Genomic DNA, 20,646 nt, shown 5'->3' on the forward strand with positions numbered 1-20,646 from the left:
TAAAATTACTAAAGATGGCAGCACATAAGTTGAGATTGTGTACTAAGTTTAATCTGTAAATCTATGTTATAGGTTAAATATGAGTGTACGATTAAAACAGTTGTACTCGTTTCATTTATCAACAAATTTTTGAAAACGATTAAAAAAAAATAAGTCGTTTAGAGAAACACGAACTAATAATAGAAAATGGGTGTACCAGCATTTTTTAGATGGTTGAGTCGAAAATATCCTTCTGTAATTGTAGAATGTATCGAACAGAAGGTAGGTTAGATTATTTATTTGGACGAAGAATATTTTTCTTACAATATCTATATAAAATATTATGATTTTATAGCCGATAACTACAAATGGTATACGAGTACCAGTGAATTCGGCTGAACCAAATCCAAATGGAATAGAATTTGATAACTTATACCTTGATATGAATGGTATTATACATCCTTGTACTCATCCTGAAGATAGGTAAATATTTGGAGAAATAAATATTAATTTATATATTAATAATTATTATATAATATAAGATAATTAAATTACTATGTAATAATAAATATTTTTTAAGACCTGCACCACAAAATGAGGATGAAATGATGGAAGCTATTTTTGAATGCATTGACCGTTTATTTCGCATTGTAAGACCAAGAAAATTACTTTACATGGCAATTGATGGAGTTGTAAGTGTTTATCTGATTATTGGAATCTAATTGTATTACTGATTATAAAAGTAATTATATATGTGTTATATTCATAGGCACCCAGAGCAAAAATGAATCAACAAAGATCAAGACGATTTAGAGCATCAAAAGAAGCAAGTGAAAAAATTAACGAAATAAAAAGAATACGTTCTGAATTATCTCTTAAAGGAGCATCTTTACCTCCTGAAAAACCAAAAGAAGAGCATTTTGATAGCAATTGCATTACACCGGTTTATATAAAATTTCATTATTAAATTTTATATACAAAAAACAATTTTGTATCTTAATTCAATTTTAGGGCACACCATTTATGGCAAGATTATCAAAATGTTTGCATTATTATATACATGACCGTTTAAACAATGATTCTGGATGGAGAAATATAAAAGTAATTTTGAGCGATGCAAATGTGCCAGGAGAAGGAGAACATAAAATAATGGATTTTATACGTAGACAAAGAGGTAAGTAAACAATTAGACGAGGAATCCATTCTCCCCTCCCTTTTATTGTTTCCTATTTAAGATATTATTATATGGTATTATTATAAGGTATTGTTATATACACATGAAAAATTAAATTTAAAATTTTTTTATTTACATATAAAAGCACAACCTGATCATGATCCTAATACACAACACGTTTTATGTGGAGCTGATGCTGATTTAATTATGTTGGGTCTTGCAACTCATGAACCTAATTTTACTATTATTCGTGAAGAGTTTAAGCCAAATAAACCAAAACCATGTGATATATGTGGTCAATTAGGACATGAAATGCAGGAATGTACGGGTGCAGAGCCTAATCAGAGGGAAGAAGGGAATACTTTTGGATCTGAATGCCAGTACATATTTGTGCGATTAAACGTACTCAGAGAATATTTAGAAAGAGAATTGCAAATGCCTAATCTACCATTTAAATACGATTTCGAGCGAGTTATCGATGATTGGGTGTTCATGTGTTTCTTCGTAGGAAACGATTTTCTTCCTCACCTTCCATCTTTGGAAATTAGAGAAGGGGCAATAGATAGACTTGTTAATTTATATAAAAAAACAGTATATAAAACAGGAGTACGTAATGTATATTAAAGATAAAAGTAAAGAAATAATGTTTTATATAATTATGTAAAATTTTATGATTATTTTTTTGTTTTTGAAAATTTTTATTTTTAAAATACGAAATCAATAATTATAATAAATGAATAAAAATTAATCTAATAAAAATCAGTTATAATATAAATCAGTACACTAAACAAAGTGAGGAATATTCAATAATAATAATTTTTATTATTAATTATAGGGATTTTTAACAGATAGTGGAGATGTTAATTTAGACAGAGTTCAACTTATAATGTCTGAATTAGGCGATGTTGAAGATGAAATTTTCAAGAAAAGGCAACAGAATGAATTAGCCTACAAACAACGTGAAAAAGATAAAAAGAGAAGATTATTGGGAATTAGTAATAATAAACCAAAATGGATTCCTACGGGACAATTTGCACCGACCGTACGTTTTTCTTAATATTTATAAACGATTTTTAATTTTTTTAATAACTTTAATAATTTTTATTACATCTTCGTTACAGCGTATTGGTGAACAGATCAAACCAGTACAAAATGCACGTTACGAAGCTTATCAAATGCGTATTCATGGTCAAAATTATCATACAAGTGAAAAAGGAAATGCTAAGGAGATGTTAGAAAGTATGATACGTCCTGAAGTATGATCTATATTTCTATTTTTATTTTTGTGTATATTTTTTACATATTTATATATCGTATTTATATATCGATTGTTTATAGAATTCGACTGATCATGAACGAAAACGAAAAAGTGAAGTATTTGAAGACGATTCAGATGATGATCAATCTCACGATGAAGTTAGATTATGGGAAGATGGTTTTAAAGATCGTTATTATGAATCAAAATTTGATGTATCTCCTGATAATTTGGTATTCAGGTGAGAATATTTCATGATATAATTATATTATATTCCATAAAATTTGAATTTTAAATTTTATTCATTTATATACAGAAATAATGTAGCATTACAATATGTACGTGGTTTGTGTTGGGTTTTACGATATTATTATCAAGGTTGTGCTTCATGGAAATGGTATTTTCCATATCATTATGCTCCATTTGCTAGCGATTTCATTAATATTGGTGGTCTTTCTACCGAATTTGAAAAAGGAACTATACCAGTAAGTATTTGAAGAAAGAAATCGAATAATTAATACATTATTACAGCGAAATTTATTATTTTTCTTTTGAACATTTTAGTTCCGTCCATTAGAACAATTGATGGGTGTATTTCCAGCGGCAAGTAGTAAACACGTTCCTGCACCGTGGGCAAAATTAATGAGTGATCCAGTGAGTGGAAATTGCACATGTATAAATAAAATAAAAAAATAATTTTGATATTTATCAATTTTTTAATTTTAATAACTTTATAACTTTATTTAGAAATCACCAATTATTGATTTTTATCCAGAAGATTTTAAAATTGATTTAAATGGTAAAAAATTTGCTTGGCAAGGAGTAGCTTTACTTCCTTTCGTGGATGAAAAACGTTTATTCAAAGCACTAGAGCCATATTACGATTGTTTGACAGAAGCAGAAAGTATGCTAAATTTTTATTATTAATAATTTTGTAAGTATATAATTTTTTTAATATTTATGGTATAAAATTTGTATTGGTGTTTTAGAAATACGAAATGTTCGAGGAGACGATCGATTATATGTAGGACTCGGTAATAGCGGTTATAATTTTATGAAGGGACTTTATACGAATCATGTACGATCCGATGCAGAAACTTCAATATGTATAGATGGTATGCGAGGTACGGTTTTATTGACAGACGATTGTGTCGGAGACGGAGCTACTTTACCTTCGCCCATAAACGGATTATTACCAATTAGGAATAATAAAGTGTATTGGTATATATAAAATATATTAGATTCTCTTTTCATTTATTTATTTCTAAAATAAAAATATAAATCTATTTTTCTGTTACAGTATTAAATTCAGAGATCCAAAATATAGTAGTAATTTTATTTTCCCTGCAAAAAAATTGAAGGGTGTTAGAGAACCACCAAAAGTTTTGAAACCTCAAGATTTTGATCAAATGAATCGTAACACTGGAAATACTTGGAAACCACAAATTGGTTTCACTCCCTCGACACAAATAGCTTCATTAACCGAGGCAGGCAAAAGAATACTTGGGTAAGTTATAACGACAAAATTTTTATGCTTTTTTTTTTTTTTTTTAATATCAATTTAGCAATATTAAATATATTTTTTATTCGCAGGCATTATACGAATCATAATAGAGTGCCACCATCATACAACCCAATACCAATACCACAAACATTATATTCACAGCATCACGGTGAGTCAATGTATATTTTAATATTTTAAAATTAATTTATCGATTTCAAAATATCGTTCATATTTAAACAAAAACTAAATAAAAAGAAAAGAAATATACATAACATAAGTTTGACTTATGTTAGAAAATAAATCGATTGTCATGAATTAAGTTCAGATGAATTCAAAATTATTGATTTTTCAAATATCATGAAGAAAAAATATAATCATTTCTAGAAACAAATTAAAACACATGCAATTCATTTGAATTATTGAATCGATTGTCGAATGAAAAGTGCATAGGAAGAATTCATTATTTTCCTCTTATCGGAAATCATGGCGATGCCCCTATTTTTTTATGTTTATGTACTTATTTCATATTTCGCGCGTTGTTCTATTTTAATTCCATTTTTTATTATTTTAATCCGTTTCTAATTTATTTTTCCTTAATAATAATCTATCTTTTTCCTTAAAGATAATTATAATTGTGAAACGTTAAATTGATTTTTTAGTTTTTTATATAGAACATAATTACATTCGATATTCCATTTCAATTACTTCTATTAGTTCAATAAATTATTTTCTATAACTTACAATTAAATATATTTTCATACTTTTTCTCGAATTAAATTATTAAAAAAAAAAAAAAAAAAAGAAATTTACACGGTAAAATGCGAATCAAGAAATAAGATGAAATAAAATATAGAAATAAAATTGCACTTACTCAACTTACTTCTTCATCAAAAAATTGATCCTCATTTTTGCTCGCAAACTCTATATTACAATCAATACCATAATTTTTTTCAAAAAAATTAGGCCTAAATGACGAAAATTTAATCAACAAAATGTATCTCAAAAATCTACGACCCTTTCCTTTCCTCGTTTCTCACGTACGCGCAATAGTGAAAAAAGAAAAAACAGATTTTGATTTTTCGTCATCGTTTCCATATTAAACACACGTTAAAATCACCGAGAAACGTTGCCGAGAATTGCGAGAACCGATCAGGGTTGCCCCAATCAAAGGCCTCGATCTCCGTTAACAGCCCATCGACAACGGTTCGATGACAAACGCAAGAAATTTTTTCTCGTTTCAAAATCTGCGAGCGTGAGAGATCGAGGAACAACGAGGGTGGAGAATTGATTCCGTTTGCTTGGTGGTCGGAGCGGAGGGGGGAAAGAACGGTGTAAGAGGGATGTGGACGAAGCTGGAAATCAGGGGTCAGAGGCGGGAGCGTGCAAAGGGGTTCGGCGAGCCGAGGGGGTTCCGGTCCCGGATTAGCTTCGAGGGTAGTTCGTCACGTAGAGCGTGACTCCGGACGTTTCGTTGTTTGGCACGTCGAGGTGGAACCAACGGTTCCACGGTTTTCGCCCAATTATAAAACAAACGCGGTGCACTCCGTAATTATCCAATTAGTGGATGTTCCACCACCACCATCACCATCGCTACCACCACCACCACCACCACCACTACCAACCGTCATCGCCGTTGTCGCTACCGTCGTCGAAACGACAGCCTCTGCCCCCCGGCCTTTCACGGGTCCGTCCTCCCCCTCTCCTCCCTCTCCCTGCGTGTCGATCCGTCTGGCTGAGATTACAAAGGCGAACAGGCCGACTATCGCTTTGTGCCAGCGATTCGTTATCGTTGTCGACACTAGCGGGGACTTGTGGCGGTACGCCAGCCCGAGGAAACGACTCGTCGTCGAGTCTAGCGGGGATCTAATGGGAGCTCTAAAGCGTCCGCGTTTGTATTTATACGGGTTTCGTGGATGGATGGATGGATGGATGGATGGAAGATCCCGTGAAGATCGTTTCTTTTTTTCTTTGACCGTAATTTTGAAATTTATCGAGATAAAGTTTTATTAAAGATAAATTTATTTTAGATATTAATTAATTTCGCAAGAAATAATTGGATCTAACTACTCTCTTGTTAAAAACCTACTACTTGATATACGAAAATTAAACGCGTTAACGAGAAAATTAGAGTTGCTCCTTCACTGTGGGGATAGTGAATGTAAACGGTAGTAGTTGCTGGGCGAAGGGTCCGGAACGAGGAGGTCGCGCGTGTGCCTGGCGTTTACACCCCTCGGTAAATCAATCACACACCGTGTAACAACGTTTTGTTTTTACGGTCACGCGCGGAGAATTTCTTGTCGCGCGTGCACCCATCCCCGATCACGCCTCCTGGAACTGTCAACCTCCAACGATCGTAATTCATCTTTACGGAATCGACATCCTCCTTCGCAAATAATTTCCATCTTAACGATTTATTTCCAAGAAAAATTAATCATCTTCTTCTATTTCAATCTTCCAATGGATAAAAAGAGGTCTAATTCGATTAGGTTTGAGCTCTTCGACCATTCTCGTATAAAATATTCCTTCGATCGCAACATTTCTCGGGCCAAGTTGATACTCCGTCGATCAAGAAAGATCATGCACATCTCGTGAATCTTTCCAGTGAATCGTGGGTCACGCGTTATAGAGCGAGCGAGTCGGTGAAAGTAGAGAGTCAGGAAGCAGGCAGGCAAGCAAATGCTTCCTAGGGGATGAAACTAGAAGAAGGAGTAGGAGGAAGAGGAGGTGGAGGAGAGGAGAGGGTTGGTCTACGTCCGTTCGTCCGTCCATATCTTCGTCCAGATGACAGGTGCAGAGGCCCCTCGTTAGACAAATTAAGCTTCGTTCCTAGCCTCCCGCCTCGATGCCAGAGCGTCTACTCCACGGCTTTGTCCGTCTGTCTCTATTCCATCCTCGTCCCTCCGCCTATCTCCGTCTCTGTCGCGCGCGCGCGCGCCAGCTCGTTCGGGACTGGTTTCGAGTGGACTGCAAACACTCGTGCACCCAGCGGCGGCGGAGCCTCGAATCGCGCAGAAACTGAGCGCAAGACCAAGAAGAACCGTCCAGATCCGCGATCCAGCTGTTCCAACCACGATGACGAACGTTCCCGTCCAACGTTTTTCGTCAATTAAACATAGAAAATAGAGGATAGAGGAAAGTGTGTACGGAAGACGATGTGAAAAATTGAGAGAGAGATCAGTGGAATAGGAGAAAGTAAGGATTATGATGCTAGAAGAGAGACGAAAAATTGAAAATAGGATAGTCGCATAACTTTTACCGCTGCTATTTCTTGGAATATTCCGTCGTTTTCTCTCATCTATAACCTCGTATATGTACAATACTCTGGAAATTGAGTCGAAAAAGCGGCAACGTATAAGACGATGAAAATCCATCGAAAGTAACGATATATCTCCATCATCAAGCTCTTGTAGCCGCTACGACCACGCGAAACTGTTCAAGTCTTTCCTGAAAGCTTCTATAGCATCTTCAGTCTCGATTCCGCCGGTGGAAATTACCTCTCTGGGCCGCGTCCCAGCATCCATCGGCAGCGAGGTGTGCCCGCCGCGTCTATTTACCAGCCCTCTCTCTCTCTTCCTCTACCTTTTCTCTGTCCCTCGCGGAAACTGGCTCCCGCTTTCACGAGATATTACCTGTAATGTCCGTTGCATCCATTACGCGTCATTATCCATCCATTAGTCGTTTTCCATCTGGTGGACGTCTGGAGAAAAGGACGTTTAGACGCTCTGACACGCGGAGCGGATCACCCTTCCCTCTTTCATCCCGTCTTTCCTTTATCTTGAGGGGATATAAATGTAGCTTCTTCCTCATCCGCGATTATTAATTCTAATTTTATTATTCTTTATCTTGTTAAATTACGATAAATTATAACATGTGATAATAATAATTGTTCAGAAGATAATTAAAAAACTCTGGAAGTGGAAGGATGAAAGATGGTTTTCCGAGGGACAATGAAAATCCGTAACGGGATCGATGATAAAAATCAAGGATGGGAAACGATTATCGGGGAGGAGAGGTGAGGAGTGACTCTGTACGCTTGCATGGTTGTTAGGCGGGTGAGAAAAAGATCTTTGGCAGATCGACGGTAATTACTGTTGGACCGGTAACGAGGACACGTGTTTTCCATGGAAAAACTTGGATCTCGAAGACGAGTCGAACAAAGCGGTCCAGGAGTAGGATGAAGTAGTAGGAGGAGTAGGAGGATGGAACAGAGGCTTCTTCTCTAAATGCTCGTTCACCCTCGCCTATTCATTCTTCACGTATGTCTACTACCTGCGATACAGCCTCCCCGCCATTAACTATAGGATCCATTCATCTTCGAGAGCATAGGTGAACTTGTCCTCGCGATCTCTTCAGACACTCGATGATGCCCCGCGTTCTGCCTCTCTTTGGCCTGAAACTTCAAAGCCTGCTCCTTTCTCCGAACGGAGAGAGAGGGGGGGAAAGAGAGACAAGAAGAAGAGCATAAAAATATTCGTTTTATCAGACCGCTTTTTTCTTCTCCTCTCTCTTCCTCGACTTATTCGTCTCGTTGATTATAAATAATAATAATTTATTTCCCCGTATATCGAGAGGAACATTACAACAAGTCTGTTATAATCGGTACGATATTTAAAAAATTAGGAATTTAGAATTAAAATTCTTCAAACTAAAATCTGGATTTAAAAGTGAAAGGAAGTGGTTGAAAAGCTTGGGCGAAAAATTTAAAAATAATCATTTCCCAAGAAATTTGATTATAAATAATTTATTTCCACTATCAAATATCGTAAAAAATTATGAATTTAGAATTAAAATTCTTCAAATTAAAATCTGGATTTAAAAGTGAAAGGAAATGGTTAAAAAGCTTGGGCGAAAAATTTAAAAATAATAATTTCCCAAGAAATTTGATTGTAAATAATTTATTTCCACTATCGAATATCGTAAAAAATTATGAATTTAGAATTAAAATTCTTCAAATTAAAATCTGGATTTAAAAGTGAAAGGAAATAGTTGAAAAGCTTGGGCGAAAAATTGAAAAATAAATTTCCCAAGAAATTTGATTGAAAATACGAACTATGATGTACTCTGCTCCCATGGAACAAGAACGAGGATAGATACGGTCTCTGTTTTCTATGGTATGGGGATGACGGGCGTCACCGGCAGCGCCGTGGCTAATTTCCTCGGCATTGAACCGCATTGTGCTTTAAATCGGCCTTCCCGCCTTCGAAAATCCACCCTCTAACCGAATCGGCAATCTACACCGTATCTCTCTCTCTACGTCTATTCGACAACCCATGAAAATTGCCCCCTTTCTCTCGTTTAATTTTACCACTTCCTTGGATTTCTCGTTGGAGAAACTATCCCGAATAGTTAACAGAATGGCAAGTTATTAAAATTATAATTAAGGAATACTTTCATTTAACGAGAATAATTCTCTTACGGATTTAAAAAAATAATTTTATTACTCAGGAATTCAATTGCTCTTAGTAACCAAGTTCTATCAATTTATTTAAACCAGTTTCGCTCGATCTTTCAAATCAAAAGTATCTAAAAATAATATTCTCTTCAATCCTCCAACGTCTCATTTAAATTAACAAATTTACACGAATTGCGATTATTAACTATTAGAGATATTCATAAACCAAGGGGGACTTAAATCCTTATGAATGAAAACAATGCCGAAACTCCAATTCAACGTATTTAAAAATTCTTAACCGGAAACTTATCTCGCAAGACAAAAAGTATCACTCTTGCCAATCCCAATTTTCTCCAAGAAACAACGTACCTCTACTAGTGCTTCTCCACGTAACTGCAATTTCCACCCCGCCGTGGATCGTCGTGCGGAAGCCGTCGTGCTCTTCGAACTCTTGCCTCGCGGCAAAAAGAGGATTTCTCTCATTGCTAATATTTTTTTTTTTTTTTTTCCTATTCCCGTGTCAGCGAGCGAAGAAGAGTCGCGGAAAAGGACTCCCCCTCCCCCCTTTCATCTCTCTTCTCCTCGGTTGGCAAAGGAAAAGGGGGAAGGGGAGAGCGAAAAGAAAGAAAGGGAAGAAAACGCTGGAAAGAGTGGACAGAGTAGGGAAAGAAAAAGAAGAAGGAGAAAAGAAAGAAAGAAGAGCGAAAAAAATCCGTATCTTTGACGAAACCGAAGAAGAGTCGTCGTACGTGTCCTTAAGCGACTGCCAGGCTTCCACGCTAATGAGGCGCGGCGTAATTAGTGAGACTGTCTACTGGCTGGACCCTTCACGAGAGGGCGGATCCCTCTCGACGTCGAGTCGCTCTCTCATCCCACCCCCTCCGGTTCGCCACTCCACGCATCCTCAACCCGTTTCACGATTTCTTACCGGCAGTGAAGAAGGAGCCGCGGCTCGCTGACACCTCGTGGAAATTCACGACTTTTCATCCGTGCTCCTTCGCGAGGAAAAAATAGCGTGATTAAATCTAGTACTCTAGCTGGACTTAATCTTCTTTTTTTTATGGTCTCACGCATCGTGAGTACACTTCAATTGTGAGAATTGTGAAAATTTTTCCCTCTTCTTTTTCTTCCCCTTCTTTTTTTTAATGTATAGGAGAAGAGAAATTCTACTCTTTGAAGGTTGAATTCAGGAACAACTGAAAATGATGATATTAATTTTAACGTGATCCTTTTTTTTAAACAGATTTTATAGATAGGAGAAAGAAATCGTTTGCATTTGTTGAAAGAAAAAGATTTGCGTTCTCGCAATAAATATGAAAGGGAAGGAAAGGGAGAGATTTGCCGGTCGAGTCGAAGCAATCAAACTCGTTAAGGGAAAAAGGCTTTGGGATCGCTTTGATTATCAATTCTTCGCTTGACCAGCTCGTCGATCTACCAGGATCGTCCGACTCGGGCCAATTCTCTCGACGAGCGTGAAACTCTATTACAGCCGGGAGGGCCAGCAGCTATGGTACCGTTTCGATTTGTCCCTGTGAAGGGTTCGTACGATTTCTAGTGGCTAATAGAAAGGCTGCCTCCTCTACCCTCTACGAGTGCCACGAAGGGGAGGGGGCAAGGGTCGATTCGTTTGGACTTTTACTTAAAGCCAAACCGACCCCACATTCGTTTATGGAGATCGATATTATTGGGCCATTAGGCTGTCCGTTTAATTGGAGAAACGTCTGATCAATTTCTGCCCCATACTACTTGCCAATTCGCGCTGCAAACCCGTTTGATTCGTTCGATTTTTAAAATTGGTGGTTTGATTCTGTGCAAGATTAAACACTTCTCACTAGAATTTCAATGATGCGTTATTTCTGAAAGGAAGAGAAGAGATTATTCACACGGGTAGTGGAAAAATCGTAAAAAAATTTTAACAAAATCCGAAGCATCGATTATTTAAAATAATCTAAGGTAAAATTTTTTTACCAGAATAGCAATATTTGTGTAAGTTTGTTATGAAAAAAAGTAAGGGGGGAAAAGGATATTTTTCCAGCGTCGGATATATTTTTCTTGGAATTCTCGTTACGTTGACTTCCGGGACTAATTGAAGAGTCGAGGACCGACACGTCTATTCGCGTTACGTCCCCATGAGCTGTGCGAAGGATCTCGATCGTTCGCAAGGAAAGGAACACGATAGAATTTTTCTTTCTTTTTTCACCAGCTTAACGGATCATCTGAATAGAGAGGCCTCTTTCACGTAATAAAAGTAAATGGTGCGCATATCCTAGGTTCTCCGGCCAACCGAATAAAAGGTATTCTCTTCTGTCGGGGGATCATCGATACACCTGTGCACCAACCCCTAATTTTTTTCTCTTTACCCAGCCTTTCTCTCTCTCTCTCGATGTTTACTTAAAAGCAGAAATAAATGCGCGTGCAGGTAGCTTGGATTTAAGCCAAGATAATATTCTCTTCTTTTCACTTAATAATCCTCGAATATCTACGAATCTTAATTAATTCTGAAATACAAATTGCAGTAAATGTGCGTTGAAATGTTTGAAAAATTAGGCGTTAGGGGAGAAAAACTTTTTCTACGCGGTTTCAAAAAAAAAAAAAGAAGACGTTATTTCTTCACCTTTGAAGCGAAAGTGCATCCATCGGTCGAGCGTGCCTTTTAAAAGACAGGGGTCCGGTAAGAAAACTTACGCGACCTTCATCGTGGGATTTCTATCCGATCCTTTTCCTTTTCTAGCTCTCGTTCCAATTAACCTTGAGGCCACGAAGCGGCTACGAGCCTCTTGCCCCGCAGGATGCGAGGGAGAGTATAAAGGGGGCAGTCGAATGAGATTAATTCAGAAATGACGACGAGTTCTTGTTGCCTCCCTGCGTACGGCACGATTATATACGATGGATATGCACAGAGAGAGAGAGAGAGAGAGAGTGAGGAGAGATGACTTCTTGAATATATGTGTGAGCACCACGATTCATAATACTCTTCTTTCCACTTTGATTTCATTCTTCATCCTTGTTTCCTTTGTTGTTCAATGCAGCTTTCTTTTTATCACTCGTTTTACTTGCGATTAATTTTAGAATATATTTTTAAAGTTTTTGAGTTCTGTGTAGTAATCTAAGTATAAGATAGATAAGACGAATTTATACTCTAACTTTATTCATAGACTCTTAAAACACGCTCGCTATCCATTTATAAATTTCACTATATCCGTTCATTCTTCGTGCTTTTCCAGTTCTTTTTGTACGCGTTGTAATTTACATGTTCGTTTCTGGGTCGCGCGATTAATCAAGAAAAATGGAATCCAACCGTGTAGCGTATTTGCAGCAGCGAGAATTCGCCGAATGAAAATGTTTTCTGCCTTTTTTCCTCTCCCGCCTTCTGATATTTTTCTCCTATTTCGGAATCCGATCTTTTCACCGCCTCTTTCTCTCTCTTCCTTGCTTTCCTTTCTTCCTTCTTCTTCTTTTTTTTTTTACCTCGGCACGATTTCTTCGCGCTCCACTGCCTCGAGAACTCGCTCTCTGCGCCATTCTAACGCACGTTTGTAATATCAAGAAACCGCGCGGGGTGTTGGTGAAATCTTCGGTTAGCATTCTCGAAAACGCAAAGAAAAGGTGAGTCGAGTCTCGAGGGTGCGGTTTTCCGCCTCATTTCCACGCGAAAACCCCCGATTCTAAACCCCCTAAAGAAAGAATGAAACTAGCTCTACGTTTTACCGTGCTTCGATCTCCTCTCTGTCTTTCTTATTCCATTTCTTCCATTGTGCCTTGGCAGTCATCGGCGAGGATCATCCGTCGAATCGGATCTTAGATACCTTTTTTAGACATTTCCATGGTTTTCTAGAGGATTTCTTCGCCCCCTCTCGAACATCCTCAAACGCGCTACCATTTTCTGGCCCCTATTTCCAGCCTCGCAAAACTCTTCTTTCCAGGAAGAAAGTTATTAATCTTACATTACCGTTAAAATTACCTACAACAGTTTTCGTGTTAATCTCGATAGAAATCTAAGGCATCGAGGAAGAACTAAATAAGAGAATTTCCAAGTCCTTCTCTTTCTTTTCATTCCCGATCCGGAAGTGTGAAAGGTTCTCTCCGGGCTTAAGTGGCCGGATCCATGACACGTTTTGATTCCTGCGGAACGTATCAGGTTTCGGAACGTTCGGTGGCCGTGTTCTTCACGGGGAACGATCTCGTTTCTGAACGCGTCGACTTGTTGACCCATCTACCAGCCATCCACTCCCGAAGGATCCGATTTCACCGACGTTTCGAGGACTCGCGACTATGCTGACCGTCTAGGTCTGGCCGTGGAATCCTCTTCAATTGCTACCTCCGGAATTTTGCCCGGACCGTTCGCGTCGAATTTCGCGGTTCCGCCAGAAACTTGAATATTCTTCCCTCGATCATTTCCTCGCTTCTTCTTCGCCAATCCTCACCTTTTATCTCTTATCCTGAAATCAAGTCATTCGAATTTATGAATAAATATCTTACCAGTGTACGTTGAAAAGAGATTGTGCATCAAAACTCGAAGGTATTCAGTTTTGCTGGACGCATCCTGTATCGAAGGACGTTCGATTTATCCTTTACCGGAATTTTAACGCATGGCCATGCTCTCCACATCCAGAGCCCTCGAACGAGCCCCCTTGATTTCGTAATTCGTACGAAAGTCTCGCGGCACATAGAGCGTGGATCCCGACAGAGGGACAGAGACGGATGATTCGTGGTGAAAAACGCGGAGGGAGAGAGGGGAATTGGCGTAGAGAAGGAGAAGGAAAAAAGAGATGGAATAAAGATCGGGGCAGAAAGAGAGAAAGGGAGAAGAGGGAGATGATATCCCTCTTGGTGTGTAGCATTTGAAGGAGACGACGGTTCCCTTTGCGAGTGGAGATCCTTATGGGACTCGGAAGGGGCATATTTACAAGGAGGAAAGAGAGGAGCACGGAAGGAAGACAAGCGGAGGAAAAGAGGAAAGATACGCGACGGAGAGGGGGCCACGAGGAAGAGGACGATGGGAGTGAAGCATCCTCGACAGTTCTAGGATACTCCTTGCCGGTATCCTGGGGTCCTCGCTGCACAAGGACCATCCTCTTCCTCTTCCTCTTCTTCGTGGCGCACTCTCTCTCTTTCACGGTTTAGATCTTCTTCCTCTTCTTAATTCCTTCTTCCTTCCTTCCTTCTTTTCCACGTTTTTATCTCCGTTTTACTCTTTCTCTTGTTTTCTCAACTCTGTTACAAAGCCGAGTAGCCACCTTTTTCAATGCTCTTCTCGCTTTTCAGGATCCATCGTCCACTGCGACTCTCGCTTCTACGCTCCCTCCCTCGCTTTAACTCTTTCTCTGTTCTTTTTTTTCGCTTATCTCTCCTCCTTTCCTCTTCTATACCTTCTCGTCGGTCTATTCGGGCGTCGAGCAAAGTGTGTGGGATTCGATATCACCTAATCACGATCCTCGAGCAGGAACAGACTCTTCTCTCGACGACTTTTCGACAGCAGGAGAGGCGTGATTGTTTTTTCTTCTGCTGTCTGTTCACGAGCGTTACCTTTAATGGCCTTTCGATACGGCCTTATAGGAGACTTTAAGGACTTTTAAACGACTTGGTGTTTGGTACAACGGTAGTTGTATTCGTGAAATTGAACTTAATTTTTGTTGCCCAATATAATAATTTAATGAACGGCAATATTTTCAATTAAGTAGCTATTTGTATTGCACGTCAACTATCATTAGTTACAAATCTTTAATTCTTTTCACTCAATGTATTTTTATATATATATATATATATATTTTTACCTAAAACATTTTCTTTGATCAAATTCATATTTTCGGATTTTAGTTTAAAAGAGAGTCAGAAAATAATTGAAAAGTCATCTAAAATCGTGATTTCTAATCGTCGAGAGTCAATGCTCTCCCCGTGATCGTAAATATGGTTGTGGTGGTTACCGAAGGAAAAGGTAGCGTGGATGTAAACGCGGCCATAGAGGACATGAGAGCGGCGGAGGTAATGCGCCAGCTGAGGCAAGGGTCCTTGCTTTGACTCCAAACTCACCAGTATAACTGAATGCCTCTCTATAGGCCGAGTACGTGCTTCTAAGTGCATCCTGATTTTTCGAAGCTTTTTGATTATGCCTTTCCTTCTCTCATTCTTTCCTTCTTTCATTCCCTCCCACTTCCCTGCTACTCGTACTCCCATTCTTCTCGCGTCTTTCCACCTCTGATTGATCTACAAAAAGGGGACGAAGAAAAAGATTGATATCGCGATAAAATTGTTTACTCTTTCCATTTCTCTAAATATTTCTGTGATAATCTCTTCTTGTTAAATTTCTCAACTACTTTCGTCAACAGATTCTTTCGTCACCAATTTTTTCACGAATCTTGGTGAAAAACGATTCAATCGGAAGAAATATTTTCGTTAGACAAATATTCTTTCTTGATTTCTTAATTTCCAACTTCTTAGAAGAAATCGATTTACCGGATTGCCACGGGCTTTTGGACGGCACGGGTCGCGGTTGGATCTCTTCACAGGTGCACAAGTAGCTGTGTTGATTTATTTGATAAATGAGTAGTGGATAGGGCTTTAAGCGGGCGAGAGAGAGGGAGGGCTCTCCAGCGGAGAGTCCTACAACGCCGAGCGCACTACTCTTTCGCTCCTCTGCTTTCGTTCCCTCTCTTTCCTCCCTACTCGTTTTTTACCCCAACTCCCTCTTGCCTCCCTCAAATCAAACGTAGAACCAGTTGGACCGACATAGGTCCCGCGAGAGCGACTCAAACACTCTCACTGGTGGCTCGTCTCTGTTACTTCCGTCATTGACGCGATTTCCACCGCTTGTTTTTCGCGGCATCTTGTCTCCTCGAGCTATCCCGGAAACAATATATAACCCTGAAAAAAGTTTTTGGAATAATCTCTCGCGATCATGAAAACATGTATTCGTGACGTACAGACATTTATGATAATTTTACCAAACAATCAATCTTTCCCCAAAGACTTTAAGAATAGGATAAAGTCTTTTGGAACAAGGACGCTGCACATAAGATAATGCAAAACGGCTGAGCAAGCACGCAACGCAAGCGACGGAGCCAGCTATGCAGATATCCGCGTTTTTCTTCTCTTTTACGCGAACCAAAACGTTTCGCCGATATTCCGTCTCCTTCGTGGAGGGGGGCTGGAGAGTGAAAATATTGACTCTGTCAGCCGGTCGGTCTTCATGTATAACGCGAAAGAGGAGCAACCGTTGAAGGCGGTACAAATTAGAGACGGATATCGTATTGTTTCGGAACAATGTCAGAGGGATTAGCCATTTCGTACACACGAAACGTCCACGTGAAAACGTCCTGCTCTCTCGTTCTGGTCCCAGCGTTACAATTGCACCAGTACGATTTATCCAAGAGAAGCTGGGAAAATAACAAAGGATCTGCCTTTCGAGTTGGAACATCTCGCAGACGTGGCATGCGGCGAGGCTTGGTTGGTAGTGGTGATGGTCGAGAAGGGGCGACGATCAGCGATTCCATCGTCGTTATCGGCGATGAATAATTAATGTCGTTAATGAATTAAAGATTACCATGGATTAAAGACAGCTAGAGACTGGTTGGCTGGCTGGCTGGCTGGCTGGCTCGTTGAATATTGGCTGCATCTTGTAATTCCACCGGATGTGTATCGATTCCGTCTTCGACTAGATACATTTTTAATTTGAGGAATCAATTACATTACCTGAAATATACGTGTTTTAAAGCTATTTATCCAAGGAATTTTTTTTCTTTTTTTAGAAATTTCTATCAAATTGATAAAAATCGATCGGTTTTGTATATACGCAATTATAAAGATCGATACTTTACTTTAGAAATTAATAAAATAAAAAGGAGGAAGAAGAGGAATTAATTCGGAAAGGCCCTTTCTTATCAGAGATATCGATGTGTTAAAGCGGGTGGCAAAGGCGTCAGATAAGGCACCATCGTTGATTGGATCACCGCGAGAAATCGATACCTCAGCCCCCTTCCCTCCAGTTTGAGAGTTCTCCTTCTTCGTTTCAGTCTCTGCCTTCGTCTTTCCTCGGTACGTTCTCCTCCTCTTCCTCCTCGCACTCTCTATCTCTCTTTTCTATGTTCCTCCTCCTGGCCGCCGCCGTGGCTGCCTCCAATTTCCCCGTGCCGGGCTCCTGGAGGATTCTCGAGTACCCTCTCATCGCCCTCTGGGCCATCCAACCGAGCTCTGTCCGGCAGTCTCCATGCCAACACCCGCTCGATAAATTTATTGGTCGCCTCTGACACGAGTGCTTCTGCATATTTCTTTCTTCTTTTCTCTAATGCTTCGTCTTATAACGCTCTCTTTGTTACGTCTAGATACACCGTTCTTACAGCTAGGAATATTTTCTTGGCTGGGTTGCTCAGTCACGGGACCTCGCGAAATGTCACGCGACTCTTGCATTTCGGCTTTTATTAGTGCTAAGCTTGCTTATTCCGATTGTTAAGAAGTGTTTAAGAAGTGTTTTGTGTCTTTTTTTTTTAAGAATATAATTATAATCAAGAATTAGTTAGCTAGTGATTAATTATTATTTTTAGTCATCAATTAAATGTCACTAGATATTTTGTATTTAGAGATATGCATTTAAAATTATATATATAATAGAATATATATATAACATATAGTAAGGAGTATTTGCTATAAACTAATAAAATTTACTAATTAAATTTAAATTAAAATTTCTTCGTGATGCGTTCTCGAACTTTAAAAAATGAAAATTTTATATCTTTTGGAAATATATTGTCAAAGGTGTAGTAATCCATGATTCAAGTACACACGTACAAAAAGTTCGTTAATCACCATCGAACGATGCAATCGTCGTCTAGGTTGGCGCGCAATTAAACGGCCAGCGAATTACGGCGAAGCTTGCATTGGCGGCTACTCCGCGGCCCGGTATTGGATCTCATCGGTGGATGGGGCTCAAATCAATCCGGCTCCCCCTTCGCGAAATTGTAAATAAATTAGGAGCTACGCGATCGCGAGAGTCAACACGTTACTTGCGCGCGACCGATCTACTCCCATTGCCTCCCCCTTGTATGTATATGTGCGCTTGCTTCGTGGCGCCACACACGCGTGCTGTGTATCGTGATTCGTTAGTGCGCATGCGCGAATTGAGCGAGATCACCCAACGCGGTAGGCGTACGTCATATGAATTAAACAAGGATACGAGGATACGAGGGTGAGGTTTGCGGAGGGCTGGAAAGAGAAAGGGTCGAGGGTCGGGAGGAGGACACAGACGAGGGACCAACACACCAACGTTGCGTTTATTAACGCACGTTGCACGGTGGGGTTTGCTGGCACAGCATCGGCTGTGCGGCAACCAGCCAGGCAGGGTCAAGTGTTTCTCTCCATCCTTCTTCGATCTTCGCCCTTTTCCTCCTGCCCCTTCAACCTCTCCGCCGACCGCTGTGTCCCACCTTTCTGCGCGTACCTTCTCCCACCTCCGCGTCTCTGTACCCCCACTCTGCTCCCCGTGTACCCTCTAGTTCTACGGCCGCCTCGACGAAGCTAAAATATCCGGAGAACGAAACGCTGCAGGGCCAAGTTCTTCGTTGTGGGCGTTTTCTTTTTTCTTTTTCTTTATTTTTTTTTTCATTTTTGATTGATAATTGTTTAATTCATTTGATATTTGAAAGTTGTTTGACATATGAAAATTTTTGACGAAGAAAAAAAAATATGTTGTAAAATTATTGTAAAAATTTTGTATCTGTCATAAAATATCTAATCTTCCGTTTTTTAATGTTACAATATCGAATAAAATTTAAATAATGCTGTAAAACGGTGAAAATTCAACGTACGAATGATAATTACAAAACCGCAAAATATTTCAAATCCAATCGAAAATTTCAGTAATAATTACGAATTGACGGCCATGGTATAAATCGATAAAATCTCAATGTGGATTTCGATACAATCAAAGGGCCACGAACGCATTGGCAAATGTCCAAAGCGGCGTTGCGGATTCCGATAATCATCGATGAATATCCTATACAATATTCAGAATCGTGATGTAGATTTTGTCAATATGAATTTTAATAATTCTACAATTATTTTATATAAATATGATTAATGCATATAAAATTATCTTATAAAAATATATAAGTTTTATAACGATTATTAAGCCATGTAAAAAAGAAATAAAAAATTGACAAATCTTTGAAGCAATATGTGAACCAGCAACGCTGGTTTTCCGACGAAAGAGAGAGAAGTTCGTATTTTCCTCTCGAACGAATCACCGTGGCCGACAGAAACAGGAAAACGGAGCTCAACTACGAATGGAGGAAGAAAGTAAAAGTCATTCGTCGAGGGTGGGGGTAAACGTGTCTCGTCTCTCGTTTCGTTTCGTTTCGTTTCGCCGAGGCAGGCTCGTCGAGGCGCTAGAAGGGCCGGCGTTCGAGGGCCTCCATTACCGGCGACTAAAAAGAGGAACAGGAAAACGCTAAGAGAGAAAGAGGAAGAGGGTGGCGGTCCAGGGAGTAGGGGAAATCTTGAGTTGCACCCGGCTCGTTTCTTCTTTTCCACGGGTCTGGCAAAGGCGAGAATGAATGCGGGCAAACAGCAAAGGGCGGGAGAAGAAAGGGAAGAAGCACGGCGAAAGAACGGAAGAGGAAAAAGAGGTAGGGAGAAAGACGAAGAAGAAGGAGAAGGAGAAGAAGAAGAAGAAGGGGAAGAAGTTGAAGTCGGGAGCGTGCGAAAAGAGGAAGTTGAAGGGGGCTACGGAGAGGAGCACGTACAGAGAGAAATAAAGAGGGAGAAAGCGAGAGGAGCCCGTGTGGAGAGAAGGAAGAAGGCGGTCGGAGGAATTACCGGTTCGTTGGCTAACTGGCTTCATAGAAGAAAAACCTCTTTATATCTCGCGCGCACGCACGTAAGCTGGTAGCGTGGCTGAAAAACGCGCCTTTAAGCCTCGAGTTTCATCGAATACACCCCGTGTACGAGTGGTACGTGGAACAAAGCCACCGGAAATCGCCCGAGTGGTACTCTGGCCTCCGGCCTGCCTGGCGCCATCTTGTACACGGCTACCAGCCACGATGGGGAACGCACGCTCTTTGCTCTTTCATTGTTCTTGTCGTCAGGTAGTTGCGCCACATTTGGATAGAATATGTCCATCTTTCTTCTTCTCCTTTTTTTTCTCTTTTTCTTTGTATTTCTCCCCAGCACTCTTTTCCCTTGTGAGATGTTTTTGAAACAAGTGATATAGTATCGGTACGAAATCGTAGAGTCTTTTGATATCGAGGTTTCAGAAATTTAGAAAAAAAAATGATGTTCTGATGAAGATGAGAAAACTTCTTTGGATTCAATCTGAAAAGAAATTTGTATACTTCGTTTTTCAATATTTAATT

General features: G+C 39.5%; 1 protein-coding gene and 1 long non-coding RNA gene across 2 annotated transcripts in view; one reads left to right on the forward strand and one right to left on the reverse strand.

Annotated features, from left to right (window-relative positions):
* LOC107994411 (5'-3' exoribonuclease 2 homolog) overlaps positions 1–20,646 on the forward strand; it is a 26,024-nt gene continuing 5,378 nt past the window's right edge. The window contains exons 1-15 of the mRNA XM_017051317.3: positions 1–261; positions 335–462; positions 560–671; positions 749–922; positions 991–1,153; positions 1,299–1,759; positions 1,989–2,195; positions 2,275–2,409; positions 2,492–2,649; positions 2,725–2,893; positions 2,973–3,062; positions 3,156–3,312; positions 3,398–3,629; positions 3,709–3,915; positions 4,002–4,081. Coding sequence (XP_016906806.1) covers positions 187–261; positions 335–462; positions 560–671; positions 749–922; positions 991–1,153; positions 1,299–1,759; positions 1,989–2,195; positions 2,275–2,409; positions 2,492–2,649; positions 2,725–2,893; positions 2,973–3,062; positions 3,156–3,312; positions 3,398–3,629; positions 3,709–3,915; positions 4,002–4,081 — 2,548 coding nt within the window. The 5' untranslated portion in view covers positions 1–186. The remainder of the gene's footprint in view (positions 262–334; positions 463–559; positions 672–748; positions 923–990; positions 1,154–1,298; positions 1,760–1,988; positions 2,196–2,274; positions 2,410–2,491; positions 2,650–2,724; positions 2,894–2,972; positions 3,063–3,155; positions 3,313–3,397; positions 3,630–3,708; positions 3,916–4,001; positions 4,082–20,646) is intronic.
* Positions 15,445–20,646, reverse strand: part of LOC107994417 (uncharacterized) — a 6,452-nt gene continuing 1,250 nt past the window's right edge. The window contains exon 3 of the long non-coding RNA XR_001765311.3: positions 15,445–20,605. This is a non-coding gene — a long non-coding RNA (uncharacterized LOC107994417). The remainder of the gene's footprint in view (positions 20,606–20,646) is intronic.

The sequence above is a fragment of the Apis cerana genome, linkage group LG5 (genome assembly GCF_029169275.1).
Source record: "Apis cerana isolate GH-2021 linkage group LG5, AcerK_1.0, whole genome shotgun sequence".
NCBI lineage: Eukaryota > Metazoa > Arthropoda > Insecta > Hymenoptera > Apidae > Apis > Apis cerana.